This window comes from Pseudorca crassidens, chromosome 7 (genome assembly GCF_039906515.1).
Source record: "Pseudorca crassidens isolate mPseCra1 chromosome 7, mPseCra1.hap1, whole genome shotgun sequence".
Classification (NCBI taxonomy): domain Eukaryota; kingdom Metazoa; phylum Chordata; class Mammalia; order Artiodactyla; family Delphinidae; genus Pseudorca; species Pseudorca crassidens.
Genome location: NC_090302.1, coordinates 6574601 through 6596229, shown reverse-complemented (window position 1 = coordinate 6596229; position 21629 = coordinate 6574601). Strand labels below are relative to the sequence as shown.

Here is a 21629-nt window from a genome sequence, read left to right as displayed (position 1 = left end):
CAGATACTTGAAAACAGGAGACATGATTGCATATATAATAATAAAACCACAATCGAAAGGGTATTATCTCACCCTGAAACACACAACTGTTTCCTCCTGACCCAGGGCAAATATTAGGAGAAAGTCAACGTATTTACAAACGAGATTTAATAATGCTCTCAAGAATAGAGTTTGTCCCCAAAGAGGAAAACTACACATTGTTCCAAAAGGTTACAAATTCAGTGCCTGAAAAATCCAGCAGGTAAGCAGCAGGACGGATAGAGTCTGTTTTGGGAACTGTCTGCTAGCCAATGAGCAGGCTTCTGTCCAGGAAGCCTTTTATCAGGGGGAATAAAGGGAGTGAACGACACTGTTTATACCCCACTTTGCACCTCTCCCCTTTAGCCTCCCTCAGTACCGCCTGTTCATCTTCTTGAACTTCTCGTAGTGATAGTCATCTGTGGCCTTCTCGTTGGCAGGACGCTTGCGGTTGGGAGGGGACCCTGAGAAGGAAAAGAGGAAAAGCTGTTTGCCATGCTGGAAGCCAACAACAGGCGTAGCTCCACGTAGGCAAGGACGACCATGCCTGTCTCACTTCCTACAGGAGCCCCAGTGCCTACTCTAGTGAACAGGAACATAGTAGGGCCTCAGTAAGTATCTGTTTTTGGGTGAATAGCAATAAACATGGTGGAGTCAGGTGCCAACCAAAATATGCTGACTTCAGTGTCAGACCAGGTGAGCAGCAGTAGCTACGCTTCACTGAGAGCTTGACAACGTACCAGGCATGGCACTAAATCTGTTTAGACAAGACTTCCTTTCACCCACCCAGCAATCCTAGCAGGGGCATGTTACCATCTCTGCTCAGAGAGGTTAGCTGATTTGCTCAAGGTCACTCAGGAAGTGAAGGTAGGCTGAGGTGAACCCTTTGGTGCCTCCAAAGTCCCTGCTTCCTAGGTATTAATAATAGGAAGCTCTTTGGGAATCAAAGACTACACAGCTAAGGTGTTACAGAAAATGATTTCTCAAGTAGGAAGGAAGAAACAGAGCAACAGGCTGGATTTTCAGAAGCCTCAGCAAATTTAGCATTTCCTTAGAATCATCCCATTGCTGATGAGAAAGATGACACCGCCTGGTGCTGGTGAGCACGTGGGAAAGGGGCACTGCTGGATGTTGCTGGCGGGAGAACAAATTAGGATCATTTGGTGAGTTCTCACAAGGCAGCTTAAGGACATGACATAGGCAAGGATGATCATCATTAAATAGGGAAAACTGGGAAACAACCTAAGTGTCCCGCCAGAGGGAAATGGTTAGACTATAGGACATCTATCTATACAGCAGAACGTGATACGGCCATTGAAGGGGAAAATGTATTTACTGTCATGGAGAGACAGGCAGAGCACACTAAAAAGCTGTGAGATCCTATTAAGTGTGTATACAGAGTATGTATATTTTTTAACAGTGGGCAAGGTTATACACAGTCAGCCCTTGGTATCCCTGGGTCCCGCATCCGTGGATACGGAAGGCTGACGGTGGGACTTGAGCATCCACAGATTTTGGTGTCTGCAGCGGGTCCGGGAACCAGTCCCCCACGGATACCCAGGGATAACAATATATAAAAATGTTAACAGGGGCTGTCTTGGGTGGTGAAATTATGATTAACTTTTAATTTACTTTTGCTTGTTGCAATTTTCTAATTTTTTGAGTCTCTATTATGTTTGACAGCCCGGTGAATCCTTAGAGCAACCCCAAGTGGTAAGTTTCATTACTATCCCCATCTTAGAGGTAAAGAAACTGAGGCTTGGAAAGGGGAAGGCACATGACCATGGTACAGAAAATGGACTAGAACCCAGATGCCCTGACCCCAAAGCCCAAGCGCCGCCCCTGCCGAGTCCCTCCCCACCTCCACGGGCCCCGGGCAATGGTCACGCCAGGCAGCCCGCGGCCTCTGCTGTACTCACGCTCAGGCTCCGGCTTCTCTGTGTCGCCCACTCTCAACGGTCGGGCTTTGGGCTCTTCTTTGTTTCTCCGTATGGGAGCATTGAGCTCCTCGTGATAAACTGGACCAAAAGAGACCAGGGGACGGGTCAGACAGACTTTGGGAACCCAGGGACCTCAACCCAATGGCGTGGGCCGCAGCTGCTTCCCCAGACGCGACACTTACATCGGTTGTGCTGCACGTAATTCACAGCCATGTTGGTGGGCACAAAGGATGTCTCACTGTCTTTCTTCTTGTTCTGCTGCTCTGCCAGCAGACGGGCCTTGGCATCCTCCGTGGAAATGATATTTTTTATTTTAGCACTATGGGGAGAAAGGAGCCACACCACAGTGAGATCATCACACCTCTGGCCTCAGGTGGAACTGACTAAAGGGGCTGGCAGCCCCCCCACTGCATAAGGACGTCATCTTTCTTGGGGCACAGCTCCCTACAATTTACCAACTCCCCTATGGCCAGACTGTCACGGAGCTCTCCCAGCATCAGAGATGCAGGAGTTACTCTCTTCTGATCAAGAGGAAACTGAGCTGGAGGTCAGGTGAACTAAGGCTCAAAGCTAGTAAGGCCAAAAAGGAAGCGAGAACCCAGAAGTCTCCCAACTTTCTACCACACCCGAAGATGATTATGACCACTGTATTTCCTCCATAAAAATCCCCTTTTGGAGCAGATGCTTTGTAGTAAAAATGAAAGAAGGATCACGGGGTGGGTGAGCCTTTATCATTGCTCCTGCTAGAATAAAGCAGCAGAATACACGGACCTGAAGAGAAGAGCTGAAGAGCTGTGAACTAAGGCTAAATAAAAACATTCTTGTTTTCGGCAGTCAGAGTCCCTTGTCTCTTTAACTACTTCTGACCAACCCTTCAGAGAAACTCCTGGCAACAACCATGTCAGCCTGCCACAGAAGATAGTTTGTATCTGTGGGTTTCCAAGGAGACAGGTTAAGAAACAGTCCCTTAACTTTTAACTGGAAAGCAGAGAGCTCGTCTTTTCTGCCTAGGGGCGGGAGAGAGGCACGACCGTGGGTCTGAAACGCACTCGATGCCGAGGTCCACCTCCGGGATGCCGCTCAGCATCTGGTTGGACAGCATCTCCTCAGTCTTCTTTGCTGAGGAAACCCGGATGTTTTCCGGCAGTTCATAAAGGCAGTCCTCTGCATTCTTTGGCTTAACTTTCTGTTCCTCGTGTTCCACGATCCCTTTCCGCTTCTTCAGCTCCGTCTCAATGTACTTCATCCTGAAATGAGATACCCAAAGGCCTCAAAAAGGGGCAGGAAAGCTCACAACTGGTGTCTTTTAAGTGAGTGGGGTCCCCAGCTCTGGCTCACGGAGCCATGATGGTTGATGATGAAGTTGCCATCGTTCCATGGAGAAGGAGAAAAATAACTTGAGTTTTTAAATCAAGCTAAAATTTTTCAACTTAAAGCACCAACATATATTATGAGATTCTGTCCTACCACACCATGTGTAAGGTTCTTTGAAGACAAAAAGATAATGGGAGATGGTAGTTTGTTTAACAGCCTTGTTGGCAAAATGAAAAATAAGCAAGTCCATTGTTTATCCCTGCAATTTTGGGGGGATGGAACATTACTAGTCAAGGAATCTAAAATTCCAAGAACCACACTTTTAAAGAATTTTTGAGTTTTTCAAAGTTCTCAAGCCTCAGGCGGTGGGGAAAGGGGAGGCAGGGGCACGAGAGGGGCCAATTTGCTGTCGTTGGATAAGTCTAGAAATGTCATCTGTGACAAAATATCTTGGACTGTGTCTGGCTGGAGCCCTCCCCCAATCTCTTACTGATGAACAGATTGACACCTACATGTCAGCGTCCTCGTCCCTTCGGTTGGTTTCTGCAGAAAATGACGTCCCCAGATGGAGGTCTTCCTCTTCACTGATCCTAAAAAAAGAGAACAGTGAAGCAGAGCCTTAGAGTCACAGCTAAATGAGGCTGAGTGTGATGTTACATGAATAAAACATGTATGCAACGAAATGCACAACATCCTGTTTATGGTCAAGAAATATATACATATATATGATATGTAAATAGAAGGAACTCTAGGAATATATGCAAGCACCCTGACGGCCTCTGGAGATATCTCGGGGGAATGAGTAGATTCGTTTATATTTCACTTTTGTATTGTTTGTATTATTTTTGTAATTGTTTCTATGTTTTCCTCAAAAAAGAAAAACAACCTCCACATGGGTTTGAAAGACAATATATAGCGGCTTCCAAGGTGGCGCAGTGGTTGGGAGTCCGCCTGCCAGTGCAGGGGACATGGGTTCGAGGCCTGGTCCAGGAGGGTCCCACGTACCGCAGAGCAACTAAGCCCGTGTGCCACAGCTCCCGAGCCTGTGCTCTAGAGCCTGTGAGCCACAACTACTGAGCCCGTGTGCCACAACTACTGAAGCCCACGCGCCTGGAGCCTGTGCTCCGCAACGGGAGAGGCCACTGCAATGAGAAGCTTGCGCACCGCAACGAGGAGTGGCCCCCGCTCGCCGCAACTACAGAAAGCCCACGCGCAGCAGCGAAGACCCAACGCAACCAAGGATTAAAAAAAAAAAAAAAAAAAGTTAATATACAATGCACCTTTACAAGAGGTGCCTGCCTGCATCACTCTAAGTTAACTTTTGAAGAGTTTTTGTTTTCTTTGTTTTTAAACAACATACCGTTTACAAAGCACAAAGGGTACTCCAAGATGTCTCATTAAAGCTGCCGCAGGACCGAGCTCCCTGGGGGAACACAGACCCAGGCAGGGGCTGCAGGTGAATTTGCCTCTCAGCCAGTTTTGCACTTACTTATCTTTGCCCCTTTCCTTTAGTTTCTTCATGTCTACCATCCCACCTGTCTTCATCTGAAAGGGATCATCCTGCAGAGAGCAAACACAGCCGAGAAGCATTTATATAACTTGCAGTGGAATTTTTTCTTGTTTTCTTTTAAGAAAACACAATCATCCACTGCAGAGCAGCCACATCTTCCCACTGCCCAGGGAGGACCCCGCAACTCACCACTAGAGTGGTCTCTTCTTGTACCTTCTCTCCCACCAGCAGGGCTACAGCACTGAGAAAAGCCAAAAAGTGGGGGAGAGAGAGAAAGGGCACAATTCAGAGATAAGGAGAAACATTTAGGAAGTCTTTAGGTTGCAACATTAGGGCAAGGGTGAGATTTGCGGGGTGAACACTGAAGCTGGCTGGAAAAGCCTACAAGAATAACAGGGTCCAAGAAACACTCTAGATGCTGGAGGTGGGGGTAGTGGTGACGTCAGTGGTACATTTTCCTGCAAAGTCATTTAGCATTATCTTGGCTTAGAAATCTCATTTCTAAGATTATGCCTTCAGGGAAAATGAAGCTAAAGACAAATGCAGGAAAATACTATTGCAGCCTTATTTGATGGTGAAATTTTAAAAAATGATCTACAGGTCCCAAAATAAGCGGTAAGTTAAATTATGATATGTACATCTGATAGAATGTTATGCAGATATTAAAAAGGTTTTTGGAAAAATTACCCACAATGTGGTTGAATGCCCACAATATCGTAAGTTGAAAGTACAGTAGTCCCCCTTTATCTGTGGTTTCACTTTCCACAGTGTCAGTTATCTGCGGTCCAAAAATATTAAATGGAAAATTCCAGAAATAAAAAATTCCTAAGTTTTAAATTACCAGCTGTTCTGAATGGTGTGATGAATCTCTGCCATCCTGCCCCGTCCCACAGAGGAGGTGAATCATCCTTTTGCCCTGAGTGTCCACACTGTATACACTACCCACCCATCAGTATAGGAAAAAATAATCTACATAAGGTTCAGTACTACCCAGTCTTCAGGTATCCACTGGGGGTCTCAGAACATAGCCCCCGTGGATAAGAGGGGACTACCGAAGAACAACAGAATAAAAGTAAAGGTGCTCATCGTCTTTACAAAAAAGAGAGAAAACAGACAGGAAAAGAACATTAAATGTTAACACTGATCACCTCTGTATGGGAGAATTATGGGTACTGTTTATTTCCATGATTATACTTTTCTAAATTTTCCCAAACTCTTAACAATCAGTGTGCATTTCACAGTTAATCACAGTGTGCATTTGACAATAAAAACACTGATCAATGACCTGTTTCTGTACCTCTGGAGTAAACTTCAAGATCACAAGGCTCGGGGCATGTCCTGATTAAACATCTGCAAAAAACGCTTGGACCCCACCCCAGACAGTACAAGGTGTAAAGTGTGTCAAGAGAAGGGGCTATGCCTGAGGAGATATTTGTGACAGCGACCGGGTGGGGATGCGGGAGTCGGGGTAGGTGGTGTCTCGGTCATGCCCTCCTCCTCCGGGTCCTCTCCCCCACGCAGTACCCACCTCACCCCGTTGGGCCTCTTCCTCAAGTTCTGCACCTCTCGGGTCTCTTCCAGTTTTAATCTAAAAAAAAAAAAAAAAAAAAAGGCAATGCACAGGCTGAGAGACCCTCCACGGAACTCAGAGTCAAAAGGCAGCTTCGAGGAACATCCCTGCCTCGCTGCCTGCCCGCAGTGGTCCAGAGGGTGACTCTGCGTCTGGACCCACCAACGGGAGTCAGAACCGCTGCGCATGCCAGGGGCACCTCTCCCAACCATGAGACCTTGGGGCGGCGGTCTCATCCCTAGGGGCTTCAATTTCTTCACAGAAGGGGATAACAACCGGCTCATAATTAGCAATGATGTCAACAAGGTACCTGGCCGGTGGTGAGTCCCCCTAGGCTGCCTCTCTCTTCCTGCCCCGTGGAAGCCCGCCCCAAACGCACCGAACTTCCTCTGAGTCCTGCTCATCTTCCTCCGACTCCGAGTCGGCCCGGCGCCGGCGGAAAGTCTTCCCGGTGACCGGCATGGTCGCGCCAGCCCCGCGGTCTAGCCGCCGAGCCCCTGCGCTGAGATCTAGGATACTTCCGGCGCTCAGCAGTGAGATCAGAGCGCCGGCCCCTACCCGGCCCGGCCAGGCTCGGTCCGGCCCCAAGCCCTCAGGCCCCGCCCTCGGCCCACACCGTTCATCTGACCACGCCCCTACCCCTGGCGTCGGCCTCTCCCGATTGGGCAGCCGAGGGGGAGGAGGCGGGGCGCGGCCGGCCGGGCCTCATGACCCTGCGCTGCGCCGAGCCGCGGAAGGCGCGCTTGACTGACAGGCGGAGGTGGCGCGGTTGCTACGGCAGGTGAGTTCCGGGCGGCAGCCAGCTGCTTCAGGGGGCCGGGTCTCTCCGAGAAGGGGCGAGCCCAGTCCAGCTACGGGCCGGCGGGGCCTGGCCCTGCCTGGTACGCAGAACGCCGCGGCCAGGTGAGCTGAGCCTGGGACCCGCCCCCCCCCGGCCGCCACCGCCCTGTCCCCTCCTCCAGCCGGCGCCCAGGGGATCCTCTCGGGCCCCAGCAGCCCACTTCGAGCCCCCAGGGGCTCGTTGCTTCTCTGGAACAGGGGCCGCTATCTCTTTTATTTCTGCCTGGGCCTGACCCAGCGTTTAAAGCACGTGTGTGGCGTCTCGGAGCGCTGACTTGTATTTCCCCGGGGTCTGGGCCCTGACGGGCACTTTTTTCTTTAGGGACAAAAGATGACCACTTCTTAGCGATGATGAATTAAAGCCCCAACCCCGACTGTCCCGCTAATGATCACTTCCAGCCACTTCTCCCCGAGGAGGGTCGCGTCTGGTGTTTTGAACCCACCCGGGAGGGTTTGAGGGTTGAGGGTGCTTGCTGGCCGCTTCCCGGGACCTTCGGGGGCCTTGTTTTCGTCCTTTGTCACGAGGACTGTCTCTCCGGCCTCCGCCCCTTCTACCCGAGGATGCTGTGAGGATTAAGTTTGTTTGAAAAAACAGGCATCAACAAACGCTTAGGATATACCTAAATGCATAAATAATGGCTTACGGGACGTCTAGAAAGCCCTTATTAGTTTTTCTTTTCTCAATATACTGTCTGTCCTTTCCTTTACAAGAACTACCTCTTATTAAGCACTTCTTATGTGGCAGGCACTGGACTCAGCATTATTTCATTGAACTCATCCAACAATCCTAGGAAGTAGATTCAGTTACTGTTTTTCATTTTGCAAACGAAGACACCAAGGCTCAGAGAGGCAGTATGTGCCTCAGGTAGCGCAGCTGGAAGGTGGAGCAGCAATCAGTCACAGGCCTACCTCTGCTGCACCTTGCGCACATAAGAGTTCAGTAAATGTTTACTGCAGGTTCCCTGTTCCGGAAGACCGTTCTGAAGCAGGGCAGCATTTCTGGAATGCCTTACTTTTCTCTGGAACAGTCTCCTTGGAGGTTGTTGTTCTCTTCCTTGGACTGAGACGAATAGTAGACTCAGGACTTGTTGGAACGGCCTTTTGGCTTTGATGAAAAGCCATAGTTTAAAAGCCTCCAAGTCTTGCCCTCTGCAACCTGGTTCAGCCAAACCCAGATGCACATGGAATCACTGGGCACCTTGTCCGTGGTGGCCGAGGGAGAGGCTCCTTGGGAATTGCTGCAGGAACCCAGGGAGTCGACGTCTGCAGCTCTCAGGCTCTCAGAGTTGGCTCCAATTTTGCCCTCGCAGCAGCGCTCCCACCGGGGGTACTGGACAGCACTAGGAAGAGGGCCACAAGGGCAAGGACATTTCTAGATCCCCCTCATCTGACATCCCAGGGAGGACCATCTGGTACAGATGCACGGTCCCCACTGGCCAAGACCAGAGTGCCCACCGATAACCTCCTGGGCTGTGGCAGATCTAATTGAGACTTGTTTAGCGAAAGTAATGCTGAAAAGTGGCAGCTGTAAATCTGGCAGCGTGTGGCTGGGCTGAGGGGCTGCATATCCTCTGAGTTTTGCTGGGCCTTCTTGGGGATGGGATGAAACTGGTTCTCAGAGGGAGCCTGTGGGAAATCTGGGTTCTCTTCAGTTCAGAGATAGACCATGTCTTCGTTTGGTTTGAGAGCTTGGTTCCTGAGGAAATGTCCAGGTTTGGCTTGAGTTTGGGTTAGTGTGCCGGCTCCTTTGTGGAGCCAGGTGAAACATGGGCTTGTGTCAGTGAGCATTCATGTCTTTGGGATCCAGCAAAATGATTGCAGTTCACAGCCTGGCCATAGCACGTATTCAGTGAACGTTTGTTAGACGGGTTTACTTATTCAGCATCTATTTACTGAGCTCTCAGTATATGGAGCAGGCACTGTTTTAGGTGCTTGAAGAATATTAGGGAGCAGAAGAGACTAAAGACCCCTGAACTAGTGGACTTTATCTTCTGATAAATAAGTATGTAAGTATGTTAGAAGGTGATGCCATGGAAATAGAAAAAAATAGAGCAAGACAAGGGAATCAGGGGTGGCAGGGAGGGTTGACTTGCTAATTTCAGTTGGTGTTCTGGTTTGCGGTTTGGTGGGTAACATGACAAAGCAGCGGACTGAATTCTAGGCCCTGGGTTCAAGTCCCAGTTCTGCCAGCTTGCTGTGTGAGTCTGGCCAGGAAACTTCCCTTCTCTGAGCCGGTTTCCCCACCAGAGCCCCTGCTGTGCCGTTTACTGGCTGTGTGACCTTGGCATGAACCTCTCTGATCCTTTCCTGCTTGGTGGTTTTAGGGGTCCTAGTCTGAGTTTCTGCTTAGACCTACTCCAGGGTTTGCAGCTTCCCAGTGACCGTGGCCATTCACTGCCTCCCGCCTGTTAAGCCCCAGGGACTGCCAGCGTGGGGCAGCCACAAACCCCATTAACAGACTCTTTTGGACCCCGGAACAAAGTGCAGTACCAGGTTTCGGGCCATGAAGAGATGTTATCCTAAACTTAAGGAATTTAAGTTGAGCAGAAAAATGCTGTGTGAAGAATGACTCAGAAGAGGTACTCATGAGGGAGGCCAGGGGAAGCTACTCTGGGGGTGTGGGGGTGTGGGTTCAAGGATGTAAAGGTCATCCCCACTCCAGTCTGGCCAGGGCTATTTGGGAGCTGGTAGAGCCGACAGTTCAGAACACTGACTTTGGGGCAGGCCGTCCTGGGTTTGAATCCTGGCTCAGCTGCTCAGTAGCTGTGTGGCCCCCTGCCAGTCACTTCGCCTCTCTGAGCCTCCGTCTTTCCTCCTTTAGTGATGGAGGTGGAGATGGATTTAGTTCTCAATGTTGCCCGACCTCCAGAGTGGTTGTGAGGATTTAGTGAGGTGTAGTAGTACCCGTTCCAGTACACCGGGCCACTCTGGGCGGCGGCAGGCAGGGCTTGGCAGGGAAGGAGGTTTGAGGGTCCTGCTTTGAGAGTCGGAAAGATGGTTGACTCAGTGAATTAAGACTGGTTAAAGGAAGGGATGTATCTGGAATTTGGGGAAAATGGGGTTGCTTGGAAGTAGAATGGAGAGAAGGCATGAGGGAGGGAAGAGACACGTGTTCTGTGGGGCAGAGGGCAGCATGGAGGGGTGTGGGCACAGGTGTGTGGGGTGTGGGGTGGCCAGTGTGGTGGGGATCAGGGCAGGTGGGGTCCTTGTGTTGGGGGCGGGCTTGGTAGCATCACCTTCCCATCCTGAGGAACTGGGCTCTTAGGTGGCAGGAGGATGTAGCCAGAACCCCTAGGAAAGTGATGAGTAATGGGCACCTGAGGCCTGGTCGCAGCAGCTCTGCCAGGCCCAGGTGTGCTGCCTCACTGCCTGCGCTCCTGCGCGGCGTTGAGGTGGGTCACTTTCCCCATCACTCCGTGCAGGCCCCGGGGAGGGGGAACGTGCCTGCCCTTATTCAGGATGAAGCATCTTGGAAGTCTCATCCGGGGCCCGCAACGGGTGGGCTCAGTGCCAGACCTACCGGCCTGCCTCCTTTCTTGTCCCCGAGAGAGGAGGTGGGTCTGGTGGGTCAGGAGGGACAGGTGCCCCGGCATCGCTGTAGTGGAGGTGCAACCCCTCTGGCTGGCATCTCGGGCGCTGGCTGTGAGGCGGTGATTTCCAGCAGCACAGCGGAGCTGCGGCTCTCAAGAGGGCCCATTCCCGCATCCAGGCCTCTCAGCAGCACAGGTATCGTTCCCTTTCAGTCTTTATTAAACGCCTGCCGTGTGCACTCCGTTTATTTGCACAGAGGGAAGGGTGGGAAGGGCTGTGAAGGCGGACCCCACCTGGCTCACTTCCCACTGCACCGCTTCCTTGCTCTCTGGTCTCAGGCAAGTGGCTTCCCATCTCGGAGCCTCCGTTCTTCCTCCGTAAGATGAGAAACAGCGGTCCTTACCCAAGAGTGTGTAGTGAAGTGCCGGGCATCGTGCCTAGCGCAGAGTAGGCACTCGAGCTTCTGGTGTTGAGTTAGGGTTACCTTTTCCGAAAGACCCCTCCCTGCTCCCACCTTAAGTGAATTAAAGGGACTCTTTCAAAAGTGTCTATTTTGAAAAACATCAAACTTATAGAAAAGCGAAAAGAATAATAAAATGAAATCCCATTTGTACCCTTCACCTGTATTCACCGATTATTAATATGTTTACCCTGTTTACTGTCTGTATATTTATACACTCATTATCACCAGAATCATTATTGCCGATCTATTTAAGAGTAAGTTGCAGATATCATGACCCTTTGCCCCTAACTATTTCAGGAGGAATTATCTAAGAACAAGGACACTGTAATACATAACCTGAAAATGGTTTTCATCTTCAGAAACTTTAACATTGATATAATACTATATCAGTTTCCCAGGGCTGCCATAAAGTCCACAGACTGGGTGGCTTAAACAACAGAAATTTATTTTCTCACAGTTGGAGGCTGGAGGTCCAAGATAAAGATGTCAGCAGATTTGGTTTCTTCTGAGGCCTCTCCTTGACTTGTAGACAGTGACCTCCTTGCTGTGTCCTCACATGGTCTTTTCTCTGGGTGCATCCCTGGTGCCTCCTTGTGTATCCAAATTTCCTCCTCTTATAAGGACACCAGTCAGGTTGGATTAAGGCCCACCCTAAAGACCTCATTGAACTTAATTACCTCTTTAAAGACCTCATCTCCCAGTAAGATTATATTCTAAGGTACTGGAGGTTAGGACTTCAACATATGAATTGGTGGGGGGACACAACTGGGTCCACAACAAATACTGTTATCTAATATGTAGTCCATATTCAAATGTGTCAGTTGTTCCACTAATGTCCTTTTCCCCGTTGATCCAGGATCCAATTTTGTCAAGTCTTTTTAGTGCCTTTTCTCTGGAACAGTTTCTCAGCCTGTGTTGAGAAAGGGAATTGATTTGCCTAGAAGCAGAGGTGCCGACTGCCTTGGGACAGGAGCCCTATTTAAGGATTTGCACCATTCCCTTGGGTCTCTTTTCAGGGCTTTACTTTGATGTCAGAAGCACTAGGAGGTGAGCTTGGATCTTTAAAAGTGTCACCGAGAGCCAGAACTGCGTTAGTCACCTGCTGTGTGTCATACTTGGTGGACATTATACATTTCTCGACTGGGCTGCTTGGCCTGCACTGTCCTGGGCAATGGAGCCCTGAGTGAAAAGCTGATGCAGGACATGCGACTTATGTTCCTACCAATCTCAGTTTCCAGATCTATAAAGCGTGGCCAGTAACACAATTTATAGTACTAAGCATTTTTTGAACTTTGTTGCTGTGCAGATAAATACAAACTCTGAGCCGCCCTGCAAGTCCAAGTGATCAGAAGTCATTAAATCCTTCCCATGGGGCTTCCCTGGTGGTGCAGTGGTTGAGAGTCCGCCTGCCGATGCAGGGGACACGGGTTCTTGTCCTGGTCTGGGAGGATCCCACATGCCGCGGGGCGGCTGGGCCCGCGAGCCATGGCCGCTGAGCCTGCGTGTCCGGAGCCTGTGCTCCGCAACGGGAGAGGCCACAACAGTGAGAGGCCCGCGTACCGCAAAAAAAAAAAAAAAAATCCTTCCCATGCATTGCCCCACTTCATCCTCTCAGTTACCCTAGTTGCTGTCTTTGTCCCCATTTTCCTGGATGAGGAAACTGAGGGTTGGGTGATTTAGCTAAAGATACACAGCTTGCAAGTGACAAGAGCAAGGAGCCGAACTCAGGGCTAGCTGTCTCCATAATTGCCTTGTGTGATTACAGACCACTCCGGGGGACGATGGGTGTGGAGCAACTGACATGTAGTAAGAGCGCAGTGGAAGGTGACTCCCGTTAGTAATTATAGCATCCTTTGTGGCTGCACACAGGTGCCCTGGTGTTGAAACAGGGAACTCTGTGCCCCATGAGGGCAGGGCCCGGGCCTGGCTTCTTTCGCATCACCCTAAGGAGGTCAGCGTTGGTTGGGGACCAAGATAAAACAAAATGAAAAATTTTAGACGGCTGGGATCAGTAAAGTATGATCCTTGCAGACTCATGCACTTCAGATGTTTCGTGTCCTGCGTGGACTATTAAGCACCCAAAGTTTTCGGTACTACCACTTGACGTTTCCCTGTATGTAAACTGATTTTTTTAAAACTTGAAGTATAGTTGATTTACAATGTCGTGTTAGTTTCAGGTGTATAGCACAGTGATTCAGTTATACATACATACATATATAGGTGTGCATAGGTATATATATGTGTGTATGTAGGTATATATAGGTGTATATATATATATATATAGGTGTGTTTATATATATATATATGTATTTTTTCAGATTCTTTTCCTTTATAGGTTACTAAAAAATATTGAGTATAGTTCCCTGTGCTATACAGTAGGTCCTTGTTGGTTATCTATTTTATATAGTAGGGTGTGTATGTTAATCCTAGCCTCCTAATTTCCCCTTGGGTAACCACAAGTTTGTTTTCTATGTTTGTGGGTCTATTTGTATAAAATGATGTTTAACCATTAACTTTTTAAATAATGTTAGTAAACCTTAAACCTTCTATGTTGCTCATATACTGTTGGGAGGCAGATAAATTTATATAATCTTTCTGGAGGAAAATTTGTCTATATATATCTAGTGCCTTCAAAACAAACATTTTGACCCAGTAATTTTTCCTGTGGTCAAAGATTTATATTCTAAAATATTCCTCACTGCCATATATCTAATAACAAAACACACACACACACACACAAATATCCTAAGTGTCCAACAGTAGGAGAATGGTTAAGTAAGGTATTGTAGAGCTTAAATTGTATGTGGTGTAATGTTATTCAGCCATTAGAAATGAAGTTGTTAAAAAGAAGTCTAGTGATGTGGGAAACGTATATAATATAAACCAAAAAAATCTGTATGCAAACTATATCTGTCATAGTCTGGTTTAGTTTTAAAATTTATATATTCATACATATGAATAAGACTTACCAAAGCAGTAACCAAATTTTTTTCTGTATAGAAGGATTACAAGTGATTTTTATTTCATTTTGTTTGCCTGTGTTTTCCAGCTTCTATGGAGGTGAATATTAATTTCATTAAAACCAAACAAAGACGCCATTTTCTCTTTGCAGGGTAGGTAGGAGAAGATGAAAATTTTTAATCCAGCGCAGAAGTTAATGAGGCAAAAACAAAGGTGTTAAGAGCAAATCTTCTTCCGAACGAGTCACAAGGTGAAGAGTTGTACTTTTCAAGCCATCCAGGTAGCGGCTGAGGCAGTTCCTCTGTTGGGGCTTCCGGGACCACTCAGGTGCTGCTGCCCCTCTCTGAAATGGCCCTCAAGTGTCCTGTTCACACTCTGTGGGCCTGGAGAGCTCCAAGGGATGAGGTTCTCCTCCCCAGGGTGCTCTCAGGAGTCTGCAGAGAAGCACGGACAGACGCAAGAGGGGCAACCCCACATACCGAAGAGGCCGGACACGTGCTCCTCTTATTTTCGAAACTTTTTTTTTTTTTTTTTTGCAGTACGCGGGCCTCTCACTGTTGTGGCCTCTCCCGTTGCGGAGCACAGGCTCCGGACGCGCAGGTTCAGCGGCCATGGCTCACGGGCCCAGCTGCTCCGCGGCATGTGGGATCTTCCCGGACCAGGGCACGAACCTGTGTCCCCTGCATCAGCAGGCGGACTCTCAACCACTGCGCCACCAGGGAAGCCCTTATTTTCGAAACTTTAAAAATTATACTTAAAAGTAACCAATTAGGGTCTATGTTACAAAAGCAACACAAATTTGTTGCAGAAAATGCAGACACGCAAAAAAGGAGGAAAAGAAATCACTTGACTCCATCCTCCCAGAGATGAGGAGGGCACCCTTTCTGTAGGTGCAAAAACAAAATTATTTTACCAAAATGGAATTTTACTATAACAGAGTTTTATAACTTTTTGACTTTTTTTCCTTTTCCATTATGGTTTATTACAGGATATTGAATATCGTTTCTGTGCTATACAGTAGGACCTTATTTATCCATTCTATGTATAATAGTTTGCATCTGTATGGCTTTTTGACTTCCGATTCATTCAGCAAATATTTACTGAGAAGTTACTGTGTTCCAGGTGCTGTTTTAGGTATTTGGGATACAACAGTGCATAAAACAGATCCCTGCCCTTAGGGGACTCACATTCTTGAGGAAAGATAGGAATTAGACAAACAAAAAATCCCGGCAGTCTAGTGGATAGGCCTGCGCTTCCACTGCAGGGGACCTGGGTTCGATCCCTGGTGGGGAACTAAGATCCTGCCTGCTGTACAGCATGGCCAAAAAAAAAAAAAAAGGATAAATGACCAAAATGATTATAGAGCATGCCAAGTATGGGCCAGGATGGACAGAGGGCCTTTCTCGAAAGAGAGTAGTGGGGTAGGGTGGGACTGCCTTCAGCAGGGTGGCCAGGGGACCTGGTCAGGGGACAGTGAAGCTGAGAACTGAGGGATGAGAGAGGGAGAGCTACATTGAGCAGCACGGCCGGGCACCAGTGGGGACCAGTGTCTTTCCTGGTCATTGAGTAGTTTACTTCATTATACCCCATCCCAGCTTTTTCAGATTTGTTTTAATGGTGTCATATTATATGTATTCTTATGCAACTTATTTAAAAGTTATTGTATTTTATTGTAGTTTTAAAACGTCAGTAGAATACATATAACATAAAATGTACCATCTTAATCATCTTTTAGTGTACAGCTCGCTGGCGTTAAGTATGTTCACAATGTTAGGCAACCATCACCACCGTCCATCTCCAGAACTTTTCCATCTCCCCAAGCGGAAACTCTGCACCCACAAATCAACTCCCCATTCCCCCTACCCCTGACAGCCATCATGCTACTGTCTGTCTCTATGGATCTGACTCCTCTAGGGACCTCGTATAGGTAGAGTCGTACAGTATTTGTCCTTTAGTGTCCGGCTTATCTCATTTCGCATAATGTCATCTAAAACATTCCAAGACCATAGAAAGTTCTCTCTTGCCTCTTTGCAGTGTAGCCTTACCTTCTGCCCCAGGCAACTACTGATCCAGTTTCTATCGCTGCAGATTAGTTTCGTCTGTTTTGAAATTTCATAAAAGAATCATATAATGTGTACTTTTTTGTTTCTTTGACTTCTTTTCCTCAGCTTAATGTTTCTGGAATTGATTCATGTTGCTGTGGGTATCAGTAGGTCTTTCTAATGCCATGTATTATTCTATGATATGAAAATAGCAAGAGTTTGCTTCAGTCCCCTGTTTGTTGGACATTTAGGGTCTTTCCAATTTCTGGCTATGATGTATAAAGCTATTATGAGTGTCTGTGTACAAGTCTTTGTGTAGATGCATGTTTTCATTTCTCCTGGGACGATATCTAAGAGAGGAACTGCAGGATCCTATGATAAGTATAAGCTTAACTTTGTAGGAAACTGCTAAACTATTTTCCAAAGGTTTTTATACCACTTAACACTCCTATCAGAATCTATGAGAATTCCTTTACAAATTCAGCAACAGCTGGTAACGTATGTTACTAGTTTTAGATATTCTTGGGTGTGTGAGATGTTATCTCATGGTTTTAACTTGCATGTCTCTGATGGCATGTGATGTTGAGCGTGTTTTCATGGGCTCGTTGGCCATTCTTACTTGGTGAAGTATCTGTTCAATCATTTGTCCGTTTAACAAAATTAGACCATTTACCCTTTTGGGAGTTGTAAGAGTTCTTTATATATTTTGGGTATTTGTCAGATACAGGTTTCGTGAACATTTTCTCCCAGTCTGTAGTTTGTCTTTTCATTTTCTTAACAGCATCTTTTGAAAAGAAAAAGTTTTAATTTTGAAAAAGTCCGGTTCATCAATGTTTCCTTTTATGATTAATGCCTTTTGTGCCCTGAGACCTTCGCCAGCTTCAAAGTCGCCAAGATTTTCTCTGTTTTTTCCTCTAGAAGTTTCAAAGCTGTAATTTGTTTGTTTAAAGTCTGTGATCCGGAGAACTGGTGGGCTGTTCCGTGCCCAGGCTGGTCCTGGAGGGGCTGTTGGTCAACGGGAGGGTCAGGGTGAGGTCCGGGGCTGCGGTGGTGGCTCAGCAGACGGACCTTGAGGGCTCCGTGGGGTTTGCAGATCTCCCACATCAAGTACACAGCAATCAGTGAAGAGAGCGGTTGGATTCACACTTAGGGTTCCACATTAACCAACTCGTTATTCCTCACAGATTTGTATTCTGCAGAGCATCCAGGTCCTTCCATAGAATAAAAAAGACCGTATAGGTGGAACAATCCAAAGTTTTCTTCAGAGAAGGTGGTGCTCAGTTGCTGCTCACGATAGTTGATGCCCTGGGGTTTGGAGATGCAGTTGGGCATAGAAACTGCTGACAGCCTGTTACTGACTGCATTGATAGCACATGCGAGGACCACCTAAGTGCAGAATCTCGAGTGAACAGACGTTAGACGCTGGACAACAAGATGCGGTGTTGTTTACACTTCGTTGCTTCTTCAAGACATGGACTTCAACCGTTGGATATCGAGTTTATGAAGTGTTTGCATGAAAAAGTGAGTATTATCCCACTTATTGCCAAAGCTCACACCAGAGAAGTGTCAACAGTTTAGAAAACAGATGATGAAAGAAACCCAAAACTATAAAATTAAAATACGTGAATTTCCAGAAACAGATGATGACGAAAAATAAAAACTCGTTAAAAACATGGAGGGCTGTTTCCCTCTTGTGGAAGGTAGCAGTACTGTCATCAAGGTTAATGGCAAAAGGGTCAGAGGAAGGCGGTATCTTTGGGGTATTGCTGAAGTTAAAAGTGGTGAACATTGGAATTTGACAATTCTAAGAAATATGTTGCTAAGAACACACATGCAGGACTTGAAAGGTGTCATTGGTAACGTGCGCTATGAGAACTACAGAAACAGAAAACCTGCAGCTGTGACTTACGCTGGAGTTGATAACAAAAAGAACAAAAGGCAGCTTCCTAAGAGCCCCCGGCACAAATGGAAGAAGAAAGAAGGGAGCGTGTAGCTAAGATGACGTTGGAGATGGAGCAGGTGTTGGAGATGAAGGCCAAAGAAAAAGTTCAAAAGCTGAAGGACTCTGAAGCTGAGCTCCAGCAGCGCCATGAGCAAATGAAAAAGAATTTGGAAGCGCTGCACAAAGAATTGGAGGAAAAATGTCATCAATTTGAAGATGAGAAATCAAACTGGAAAAACTCAACAGTGTACTTTCGAACAACCAAACTCTGAGAACCATGGAAAAAAATGAGAAGAAAGGGAAGGTCTTTTAAACCCTCTACTGACCACCAATTACATAAAGTCTGTGATTCATTTCTAAATAATTTTTGTATATGATATGTAGGGTAGGGGTTAAAGTTCATTTTTTTTTACCATATGGATATCATTGTTCCAGTACCATTTGTTGAAAAGACCATCTTTTGCCCATTGAATTATATCAGTACCTTGGGATTTCCCTGGTGGTCCAGTGGGTAAGACTCCACGCTCCCAATGCAGGGGGAGCAGGTTCTATCCCTGGTCAGGGAACTACATCCCTCATGCCACAACTAAGAGTCTGCATGCCGCAGCTAAGAAGTCCGCACACCACAACTAAGAGTCTGCATGCCGCGGCTAGGAAGTCTGCACGCCACAACTAAGACTTGGCACGGCCAAAATTAAAAAAAATAATAATAATGAATTATATCAGTACCTTTGTTGGAAATCAATTGACAACAAATGTGTGGGTCTAGACTCTCTACTCTGTTCCTTTGAGCTGTATGTCCGTGTTTGAGCCCATGCCACACTGACTTGATTACTGTAGCTTTATAGAAAGTCTTAAGTCAAGTGGTATAAGTCTTCCAACTTTGTTCTTTTCAAAAATTGTTTTGGCTATTCTAGGTCTTTTGCTTTTCCCTATAAATTTTATTTTATTTTTTTTAATGAAAAAAAATTTATTTATTTATTTAGACTGTGTTGGGTCTTCATTGCTGTGCACGGGCTTTCTCTTGTTGCGGCGAGCAGGGGCTACTCTTCATTGCAACGTGTGGGCTTCTCATTGCTGTGGCTTCTCCTGTGGAGCACAGGCTCTAGGCGTATGGGCTTCAGTAGTTGCGGCACGCAGACCCTAGGGTGCGGGGGCTTCAGTAGTGGCGGCACACGGGCTCTAGGGCACACGGGCTTCAGTAGTTGTGGCACACGGACTCAGTAGCTGTGGCTTGCGGGCTCTAGAGCGCAGGCTCAGTAGTTGTGGCACACAGGCTTAGTTGCTTCGTGGCATGTGGGATCTTCCTGGACCAGGGATTGAACCTGTGTCCCCCGCATTGGCAGGAGGATTCTTAACCACTGCACCACCAGGGAAGTCCCCTTATAAATTTTAGAATCAGCTCGGCAATTTCTACAAACAAGGCTGCTGGGATTTTGATTGAGATTACATTGAATCTGTAGATCAATTTGGGGAGAACAGACATCTTAACAATATTAAGTGTGCTAGTCCGTGAACATGGTATATCTCTCCACTTATTTAGATCTAATTTAATTCCATGGATAGGAAGATTCAACATTCATCATCATTTTCAATGGCAACGTAGTACAACAGTGTATGGTTGTGTTACTATTTAACCAATCGCCTGTTGTTGTTCACTTAGATTATGTCCAGTTTCCCCCCATTATAAACAGCGCTACAGTGGGTGTCTTTGTCATTCTGTCTTTGCACACACCCTTGATGACTTACTTAGAGAAAATCTGGAGCCAGGTCAACCCTCTTGACTGTTCTTTGCTCTCTGCCTTACTTAAACTGGTGGGCATTTGTGTGCGGTGGAATGTGGAATGCCAGTGATCGGGCTTGCTTTTGGTGAGGCCCAGTGCACGCTGACTTAGAACAGGGGTTGGCTAACTGTGACAGCAGGCTGGGATTGTTTTGTCAGGCCCTCGAGCTAAGAATTTTTTTTTTAATTAATTTATTTTTGGCTGCATTGGGTCTTAGTTGCTGCACGCAGGCTTTCTCTAGTTGCGGTGAGCGGGGTCCACTCTTCGTTGCGATGTGCGGGCTTCTCAATGCGGTGGCTTCTCTTGTTGCGGAGCACGGGCTCCAGGCGTGTGGGCTTAAGTAGTTGTGGCACGTGGGCTCAGTAGTTGTGGCTTGCGGGCTCTAGAGTGCAGTCTCAGTAGTTGTGGCGCACGGGCTTAGTTGCTCCGTGGCATGTGGGATCTTCCCGGACCAGGGCTCGAACCCGTGCCCCCTGCACCGGCAGGAGGATTCTTTTTTGCGGTACGCGGGCCTCTCACTGTTGTGGCCTCTCCCGTTGCGGAGCACAGGCTCCGGACGCGCAGGCTCAGCGGCCATGGCTCACAGGCGCAGCCGCTCCACAGCATGTGGGATCTTCCCAGACCGGGGCACGAACCCGTGTCCCCTGCATCGGCAGGCGGACTCTCAACCACTGCGCCACCAGGGAAGCCCCTGGCAGGAGGATTCTTAACCACTGCGCCACCAGGGAAGTCCCGAGCTAAGAAGTTTTTTAAAATATATTTTTAATGGATTATAAAACAAAACAGAAACAAAGAAGAATATGTGATGAAGATCACTGTGGGCAGCAAAGCCTAAATACTTACTACCTGGGCCCTTATAGAAAAATTTTGCTGACCCCTGACTTAGAGCAAGGCTCTGCACTGGACAGATCTGATCAGGTCCCCGCCCACCACGTACCAGCCCAGGATCGACCGTGGCCAAGTTCCTAGCTCATTAGCTCCAGTTCTGTTTCTTCATCTGTGAAATGGGCAGTGAGAGTACACAGAGGGTTGTCAGCCGCAGGGCTTCTTTTCTATCTGAAGTTGCAGGAACGTAAGTGGTCTGATTGCACGTGTGAGTCAAGGGGGGCCTGTCGCTGTCATCCTTGTCTGGGGCAGTGTTCACGGCGCTGGGCGTCAAGCTCATAACCTGGCTCAGCCATCTGGCTGGAGAGATGGGGCACATACCAAAGATACTCAAAAAACCCACGTACTGCAGCTTAAAATAGTGCGGAGCTGCCACTAACCCAGCGCCCTTGGCCTCAGTGGAAACGAAAAACTAAAAATCTGGGTTCAAAGGAGGAGGACTGGAATTTGGAACCCTGAACCCCGCCATTGGCATGTGACCGTTTTAAATGATAGCTTCTAACTGCCTCTCCCTCTATGAACGGCCCACACCTGGGAAACTGTGGCCCACCAAGGAAGGGGGAGCATTGGTGACATGCGGACGAACCCGATTGTGTCTGTCGCCTAGGGTCGGGGGTTCTGAGCAGTACAAAGTTCTTGGGAGGCTCAAAGGATGATCTGAGGGTCTCAGTGGCACTCCTGGAAGGGGCGGATCCTTCTGTCCATGGGGAGCAATAGTTGGAGAGGCCCCGTGGCCCTCTCCTGCAGATCCCTCTCTCGGGGATCACGAAGGTAACGCCCAGCAGTGACTAGTGAAGGGTCCAGCACCCCCCAGGAGGCCCTGTTTGCC

General features: G+C 47.7%; 2 protein-coding genes and 1 pseudogene across 9 annotated transcripts in view; 2 read left to right on the top strand and 1 right to left on the bottom strand.

Annotated features, from left to right (window-relative positions):
- Positions 1-130: 130 nt before the first annotated feature.
- Positions 131-6910, bottom strand: C7H9orf78 (chromosome 7 C9orf78 homolog). Its single transcript, XM_067742989.1, has 9 exons — positions 6732-6910; positions 6311-6370; positions 4972-5023; positions 4762-4832; positions 3785-3862; positions 3008-3205; positions 2141-2277; positions 1938-2036; positions 131-482 (listed from the first exon to the last, which is right to left on the bottom strand). The coding sequence occupies exons 1-9, from the start codon at positions 6812-6814 to the stop codon at positions 391-393; spliced, it is 870 nt and encodes a 289-aa protein (XP_067599090.1). The 5' UTR covers positions 6815-6910; the 3' UTR covers positions 131-390.
- LOC137228310 (septin-7-like) lies at positions 6813-21591 on the top strand (annotated as a pseudogene).
- Positions 7021-21629, top strand: part of USP20 (ubiquitin specific peptidase 20) — a 48850-nt gene continuing 34241 nt past the window's right edge. For 4 of the 8 annotated variants that reach the window (XR_010944805.1, XM_067742962.1, XM_067742955.1 and 1 more), the window contains exon 1: positions 7021-7133. The gene's annotated coding sequence lies outside the window, so the exon portion shown is untranslated. Of the gene's footprint in view, positions 7256-17373; positions 17711-21629 lie in introns of all 8 variants that reach the window. The other 4 variants (XM_067742956.1, XM_067742959.1, XM_067742960.1 and 1 more) reach the window with 3 other exon arrangements.